Source organism: Seriola dumerili, unplaced genomic scaffold (assembly GCF_002260705.1).
Source record: "Seriola dumerili isolate Sdu_G_001 unplaced genomic scaffold, Sdu_1.0 BDQW01000121.1, whole genome shotgun sequence".
Classification (NCBI taxonomy): Eukaryota; Metazoa; Chordata; class Actinopteri; order Carangiformes; family Carangidae; genus Seriola; species Seriola dumerili.
In genome coordinates, this window is record NW_019174376.1 from 1,883,759 (window position 1) to 1,892,061 (window position 8,303).

The 8,303-nt window shown below is 42.6% G+C and overlaps 1 protein-coding gene across 1 annotated transcript; it reads right to left on the reverse strand.

Moving 5' to 3' along the window:
- Window positions 1–224: 224 nt before the first annotated feature.
- On the reverse strand, window positions 225–7,191 carry sp1 (Sp1 transcription factor). Its single transcript, XM_022748366.1, has 6 exons — window positions 7,140–7,191; window positions 6,424–6,497; window positions 4,007–5,414; window positions 2,404–2,545; window positions 1,851–2,041; window positions 225–1,435 (listed from the first exon to the last, which is right to left on the reverse strand). The coding sequence occupies exons 1-6, from the start codon at window positions 7,144–7,146 to the stop codon at window positions 1,125–1,127; spliced, it is 2,133 nt and encodes a 710-aa protein (XP_022604087.1). The 5' UTR covers window positions 7,147–7,191; the 3' UTR covers window positions 225–1,124.
- Window positions 7,192–8,303: the final 1,112 nt, after the last annotated feature.

Genomic DNA, 8,303 nt, shown 5'->3' on the forward strand with positions numbered 1-8,303 from the left:
TGTATAGAAAACATTCTATGACAGAGAGGCTCTTAAGTTTACACATTTCATCTACATATATATATAAAAGTAATAACATAAGATTAAGATTGATTGTGCATGAGAGGTTCATACAACTGAAAGGCATTCTCTTGCAATCATGTAAGATGATCCTGCCTATGCTAAGTATATCTGTAGCCTTTACATTACCAAAAATATATATATATACATAAAAAAAAAAAAAAAAAAATCAAAAAGGTTTTTGCTATGATAAACATATCAAAGCATGATGGCTTGAATGTGTGTACCTACATAAGAGGTTAAAGAGTTATTCTCAGGATTTCAGTGCTGTGACACCTACATCCTCACATTGATTAGTGCTTCTGGCTCTCACCTGGTCGTGACCTCATGTATTCCAGCCCTCTTCTAAACGGTCCACCCTAAAACACGCTGCATATTATTCCTACGATACTGAGATTGCTAGTTTGTGAACACATCTAGTTCTCCCAAAACAGAAATCTGAGAAATGTATTTGCTGCTCCAGATCGTTACATTTTCAGTTTTAGGGGGGAACTGAGCATTAAGGGCTGATGTGGGCCAATCAGCCTGAGGGGTGTGACACAGCAGCCCAGTTTGAGAGGGCAGTAAACACCTGAGGTGAAGAGGGACAAGTAGCGAAGCTCACAGCCTTGGACACAAGTGTGAGAGTCGGATTTAGTAGTGTCATCTCTTTACTGGTAGAGAGAATATTACTAGCTACCAATTCAACATCAACTGTGCTGGTCTGTGTTTTATTGCAGTCCCATCAAGTAAGATTGGGTCTTTGTGTGGGACAAATGTTAGTGTAGTTTGATTTCCATTCAGGGGAAATAAGATTTCATGATGACTTCTCTAATCTAACATTTTAATCCAACTCATCCACCCTCTGACCCTTAAATGCCACAGGTATCTCTAAATACAAAATATAAATCATATTCCTGCCTCAGTTTTCAAATTTAATAGCATCTGTTTTGTTGCATCTGTGGCCACCTCTCCAGTCTTAAGTGTTTGAGAGGTTCTGCTTCTGCAGTCAGACGTGCCCTTTTTAACCCCAAATGTCCGAATGCAACATCCATCAAGGCCATCTTCCTGCTCCTCCACCGTCCTTAATAGCTGTTGCCGTTCATCTGGTGAAGGTCCACCTGCATCATGTTGATCCCACTGCTGGCTAATCGAGCTATGCTCTCTGCAGATAAGGTTTCCATGGTGACAATGGTGTGCTGGTCATTGGCTGACACTGCCCCAGTGCCGGCTTCTGTTCCCGCCGCAGGGGAGGTGGCGTCGGTCGAGACTGTGGTGGTACTGCTGGTGGTGGCGGCTGCTGCTTTCTTGTTCAAATGGGTCTTGATGTGCTTTGAGAGGTGATCGCTGCGCATGAAGCGTTTGGGACACTCTGGGCAAACAAATTTTTTCTCACCTGAAAAGGGGGGAGTAATAAAAATCAGTATCAGTAAAACAGCTGCTGCTGGCACTCATTCAGACTATGACTGGCTGCACTGTTAAAAGTGTCCATTTATGAAGAATTAATGCACTGTATTGACATAAAGAATAATATTTAAGACATTAAGATTCAAGGTTATTAATCATGGTAAAAAAAAGAGATTCCCTCATGATGAAATATGCCTGTCACATGTTGACTTGGGCACACAGGCTTATCCTTCACTCTTAAATCCCATTTGTTACTAATAACATGAATGATGGCTCTGTTCTAATCAACTGCCCCAGTTATCAATGACAGTGTGAACATGAGCCAACACGCACAACACCAGAACCTTAAAAATCAGCTTTTAAAAATACATCTTGAACTTTGTCCTCAAAGTCCTCATGTGTACCTGTGTGTGTCCGCTTATGGCGCTGAAGCTCATCTGAACGGGTGAATCGTTTGCCGCAGAATGCCCAGCTGCAGACGAATGGTCGCTCTCCTGTGTGCCAGCGTAGATGGGCCCTCAGGTGAGATGTCTTGCCATAGATCTTACCACAGCCAGTGATGTGACAAATGTGCTGCTTCTTTTTAGTTGGGTCACTGTTTGATGTAAAAACCATACATAGGAGTTAGAGTGACAATGATCTTGTGTGAGATATTCAGAGGCTTCTCTGTGAGGAGACTGTGTACAATCAGGAAAAATTTAAATGTTGTGTTCTTCTGGTAATTATGTCAAAAGGAAAATAACACACTCCTCATTGAGATTCTCTAAAGAAAAACCACGGTCAATATAAACTCTGGTTTTATTTTTGTAGCTCTGGACAGCAGTTCTAATAAATTGTTCTTTTCCTTCATGTATTAACATTAATCACAAAGCTCTTTAAAGACAATGAGTTAAGAGTGTCAGAATGACATGATAAAAGAAGTTATATTGTGAAAAATAATATGGTTCAGTGACATACCGTCCTTCTCCATCCTTGCAGAACGGGCAGGTGCAGGCTTCCCTCCGGTTACGTCGTCCTTGAGGTGGTGGGCTTATATCCTCATCATCCATGGCTGTGCTATCATCCAAACTTTCTCCGCCCGTCTGTAACCCCTGCTCTCCTGCAGTGATGGAACAAGAAAAATTTAAGTACAAGATTATTAATACAATGGTACGAGATCGATTTGGTTTATAGACATTTCATTTATTAAGTTCATGAACACGCTCCAACTATTTCATTCATACATCTAATTTTTCAGCAATCTTTTCTGTAGGAAGATCCACAGGAGATTACAGCTTGCCAGTATTTTAGAACCTATTAAAATGTCAAACATTCAGATACTTAAATGACCTGAAATTAGTGCTTTTATTAACAGCAGAGGCTAAACCAGTTACACCTACAGTGGGTCTTAAAGTCTGAGATTTTTGGACCCCCCTCCCTGCCACAACTGTGTGTTACCTGCTGCCTGCAACTAAAAGATCTAGGTAATTTCTGATAAGATCTGCTTTAAGTCATTTCCAGTGACATGCTTCAGAATCAGACAACAATACTAAATCCAGGGAGCAGTGAGCAGTACAGGTAATATGTACTCTAAGCAACACTTGAATGTACAGTTAAATACCAGTTGACCTGAGCTCTCAAGGTTTTAAATACTATGCTAAAATAAATGTTAGTGTAACGTCAGCATTGACACATTCAGTTCTGCTGTAGCCCAAATATAGCCTTCTGCATATGTAGCAGAAGCACATTATTTCATAAGCATGACAAGCCCAATTACTCATCACAAATGTTAGTATTTGATAAAAAAAAAAGCATATGAATAGGATGGGAGGGACCGCCAGTAACTTAATTCAAGGAGGGTTTGGTCATGATAGAGCTTCCCATAAGACAGGGAGGAGTCAAGTTACACATACTATGACAAAGAAGCTGTGGCCAACTCACAAATACATCACTGTAATGTGACTATCATCTGACGAGATGCAGTTTTACCAAGAAAAGAAATAAAAAGAGGAAAAAATTAAACATGAACACAAACCCTCCAGGCCAGCTGAACTGGTTAAACCAGTATTGTGCACTTCACACAAAGAGCAAAAGAGATCAAATCCAGAGATACAAGATAGTTTGCATTTCAGAGCAAACACTAGGCAGAAAACACACAGCTAGTAAACCTAATTTTCAAGACTAATTAAAATATTTACTCAGTCCAACTGCCAGTCATTTAACTGCTTCTACAAATACTGTGTACTACAATAGCTGAATTTAACTGTCTTGTCTACAATAACAAAAAACTAGCCATGATTAAAGGTTAACCCAACCTCTGTTATTTGGCTACTTTCCAGGCCAAAATAAAATGGAAAGAACATTTCTGAAGAGTAATGACTGCAAAAGTCCAATAACCATTTAGTACAAACAAAACTGTTTTTTACACATAGGGCAACTGGGTTTCCCCGAGTCACAAACTATACTATATTAATTATACTATATGTCAATATAGATAATATAGATTCACATTTGCAAAATAGTATGTATACATAATAACACTGAATAAAAATTATTCCTCAACAACAGGCTACTGACTGACCTGTTGCGATGGTAATGGGAACACCCTGCAGCTGGTGCATCTGTAGGCCGGCGCTTCCAAGCGTGTTCAGATTTATGGTCTGGATGCCTGGGATCTGCACTGTGTTGACAGATACTCCTCCAGCTGCAGCAGCTCCCTGAGCCTGACTGAGCTGGGGGAGAGGCTGTACTGGGGCCAATGTGATCTGCGCTCCTGTCGGATTCTGGATCTGAATGGTCTGCCAGCTCACTTGGCCATTAGGGCCTACAGTGCGCAGGAGGATGGGGCCTGTGTTTGGCATAATTTGAAGATTTTGAAGCCCTTCCTGGCTGAGCGTTGGAGTCGCAAATACCTGACCGCCTGCGGTCGTGACAGTCCCAGCCTGGATGGTCTGGAGGGGTGTTCCACCTTGGATAACATGCTGAGGCTGCAGAAGGATCTGCTGTGGCTGCTGCCCATCTCTGTTGTCTGGTTGTATTGGGACACCCAGAGAAGATGCTGTGTTCTGCTGAAATGTCCCTGTCACTGCTCCACTGCTGTTCTGCGTTTGGGTCATTCCATAAGAAGAGGAGGTCTGCGTGGTAACAGTGGATGCACTTGTCATGTAACTGTTGGAAGACACTGGCTGTTGCGAATGCTGTTGTATAAGCTGATTTCCCCCTGTATCCCCTCCCCCATTTGCATCCCCCCCTGTGCCACTTGTTCCAGTACTGACAGGCAACAAAGTGATGTTTCCATTTAGTGACACAGGCATATTTGCCAGAAACTGTGGCTGGTTTTGTAACACGCCATTACCTAAACTTATATTTTGTATGGGGATGGCTCCCTGAAGGAGACTGGGCATTGTTATGATGTTTCCTGCTGCACCAGCTCTGTTGGTTGCGGCTATGATCTGCTGGCCATTAGGAGAGGACACAATCTGAAACTGTTGCCCTGGTCCTGCTGCAGCAGGTACAGCAGAATCCTGCTGAGTATGTGCGAACTGCAGTGGCTGGCCATCTACTGTCTGAAACTGGGGAATAACCTGGTACTGAATATTGGGCACCATACCTGATATGGTGGTAAGCACCTGCTGACCCTGCATTGATGGAGCCTGAGCTACCACATATTGCTGTGGCTGCTGCTGCTGTCCCTGAGTGCTTACAACAGCTGCTGATGGTGACAGCACCTGTCTGCTCTTGCCTAGGTCTCCTCCTGTCATCACCCCTAAAGTGTCGGTGGTGACTGTGTTAGTGCCTGAGGATGCTTGAACGCTGAGAGGGATAACCTGCCAGCCGTTGGCACTGGAGGTGAAAACACCCTGGTTTAAGTCCAGCTGTTGCTGCTGGTTTTGTTGTTGTTGGTCTGTAGGTGAATCGTTCTCTCCTGGAGTGTCGATTCGACTGCAAGTGGCTGCCAACAAGGCGAGAGGAGATGGCTGCTGTGAGTCCTAGAAATACCATAAATGAAAAGAGAATAGAGAGAATTTATAAAGTAAAAATAAAATCTATCATACATGTTGATGCTTCAGGTTGGGACAAAATGTATAAATGGCTGTCAAATAGTCCACTCATATTTTTAACAATTTCAAACTTACTGACACAGTTCAAACTTTTATACTAAAGGAAATAATAACATAAACAGCTAAATAGAACATAATTGTTATATTGTTATAATTGATAATGACACAGGTGATAAAAAATAAAAACCAAAGACAAAGTTATAGTATAAGAGCCATACTTAAATGTCAACCTGATAAAACTATGAGAAGATAAGTTAAAAGACATTTTGAATATAAAATAAAAAAATGTACTTTGAAAAAATTGTATTGAAAATCATGTGATGGATTTGGATTTAGATTTTTTTTAAAGACAATAAAATTAATTGTGTGACTTGCTTTGTAAAATCTAAACAAGCTTCACTGCAACGCTCCAAAACTCCATTCAAAATATTAAACCCGGTTCTGTTTTGTCATGCAGGTCTCTTTGCAGCACTTTACATGTAGTGGGCTGCAGCGTGAAGTCCTGGGGGGAAGCCGGGTGGGAGAGTATGGGAGGGACCGCATTTTTTCCGGAGCAGCGGCGGGCTCGACTTCCCCTCCCCCCAAACCCACCCATCTCCCTCCCACACTTTTATTTTGCCCTATAAACTGACACACTCCTCTAGCCACCCCCTCCAAGGCCAGCCAAATGGGCCGAGCGAAATGCACACGAAGTGCCGGGGTTTGACGGGAACACCCCGTGTGGGCGAAATTTACCTGCCCATTCCCCACCCCAGTGACATGTGCTCTGGAGAGAAAAATCAACAACCCCGTACAAGTCCCGACACAGATGAGTTACAGACACAATCAATCAGATGGGAAATACATAGCAGGTAGAGTAAGTGTGACTGGGGAGTGTAGTTGAACGTTTACCATCTGATTTGGCAATAAAACAAGTGAATGTGTCCAGTTAACCTACTTGAGAGTTCGTGTTTCGCTTTTGACTGAAGCCTCCACCGCTCCCCACAGCGGCCATTTCACCCTGCTGCTGATCTGCGGAGGAACAGTTTGTAAGATCAGTCTTCAGAAAAGTAGCTCGTCACTTTGAACAGGCAGACAACAAAACCTGGTTAACGCTACACCCAACAACGGGGGTAAACCCCCGCAGTTTACGCACGGCAGACCTCACAAAAAACAACGAAACCTTTCTATAGTTAATGTGCAGAAATGCAGCACAGAAATGCAAGGAAATCTATGCCACAAGTGCTCAAAGGGCCAGCTAGCCTGCTAGCTAAGCTAACATAAACTCACCACAACAAACAATGTTAAGGAAAAGTGCTAAGTATTAGCTAACGAGTTTCAGCTGCACTAACACATACTAGTTAGCTAGCTCAAGGAAACTGGAACAAGTGAAACTGTTGTGTAAGCAGCAGTGTCATTTAGGAACAGAAGTTACGTTAATATTAACCAGTTAGCCAGCTTTACTTGACTGGCTAAATGTTGTTAGCTAAATACCGACAATTAGCAGTTAAGTAGTTGGTACTTTTAAACTGCTTCAGACGCTAGCTAGAAAACAATAAAACATCATTTTCACAACAGTGAGCACACTTAAAACACTGTACTCTGATTTAACTTCGAACTGTTAACTTTAAGTCTGGTTCACATCACGCCGCTAAGTTTAAAAAGTTCACTTACTGCTCATAATTTGAAGACGGGAGGAGTTTCTCTGCTCTTTTCTCGGGTTGACAACTTTTCACAACTTCACACTAACTTGACGGGCCGCCCGCTATGAAGGAGAAAAACACGGGTGCGCTCGATTAATTCTCTCGTGTAGCCAAACCCCAGCCAACCTGTCCTGAGCACGATCATGGACCAACACATTTTCCAATTCAATCTAATTCAATTTCAAACGTAAAACTTGTGGGTTGGCAAAATAATTTTGTCTCACTCACTAGATTCTGTCTCTCTCAAGCGCAAATGTCTTCAAATGTTCGATCAATTGTCTGACCACCAATCTAAACCCCAGATATTCAATTTGCGGTTCTGTGTTTTAAAGTAAAGCATCAAATTCTTGCATTTGAAAGGTGAAAAGGGCAAATTGATAGTTATATTGGTAGTTTTGATTAAAATGGACTAAAAGCATTATTTGATTATCAAAACTAATTTTCTGCCAATCGACTAAACGATTAATTGTTTTAGTTATATTGACCTTTAGCCTTGAAGATATTTTATTGCACCAGTCACATAACCTACCAGTCAAAACGGGACATTAATGTGTTGTATTTGAGATTTGACTCAATTATATAGTCTTCTGGCACCTGGTGACTGTGATATCGCACTATCCCCATAAATAAAAGAAGCGCACCCCTCTGAGAGCTACTCGTGAAGGATTGCTGCTCTTCTCCAATTGAAAAGGTTGTTTCTGCCTACGAGTCTCTACCCGCCAATGTAATTGGGCCAAAGGCGGGGAATGGGGCAGGACCAAGCATGGTAGGTTGTATCCCTGAGTATGATTGACGTTGGGTTATCTGTTTTCCGCTCAAAAGGCGCCATGAGTAAACATGTTCACATAAACAGTGGTGGAGAAAGGGGAGATCCCTTTCTCCTGTGATATTGTCTCATCATTCAGCAGTGAAAGGATGAAAAGGCTCAACTCTTGCCTTGAACACGGAGGTGAGGAACGAAGAAGGCGGACTGCTGGGTATTTAAGTCTTGCCTCCGTGGCCACTGGCCACTCCCTGGTGGCGCCCTGTGGGTTGGGAAACAGCAAGGAGGCGGGAGGAGTCAGCCAGGGTGGAGGAGAAGAGACCCCATCACAGTCACACACTGGCTGTAACCGCGCTGGGAGGAGAAAAATGG

Coding starts and splice junctions, on each gene's coding strand:
- sp1 (XM_022748366.1), bottom strand. Junction 5,415..6,423: donor AGCGAAACACGAACTCTCAA/GTAGGTTAACTG, acceptor TGGTATTTCTAG/GACTCACAGCAGCCATCTCC. Junction 2,546..4,006: donor TCCCATTACCATCGCAACAG/GTCAGTCAGTAG, acceptor CCATCACTGCAG/GAGAGCAGGGGTTACAGACG.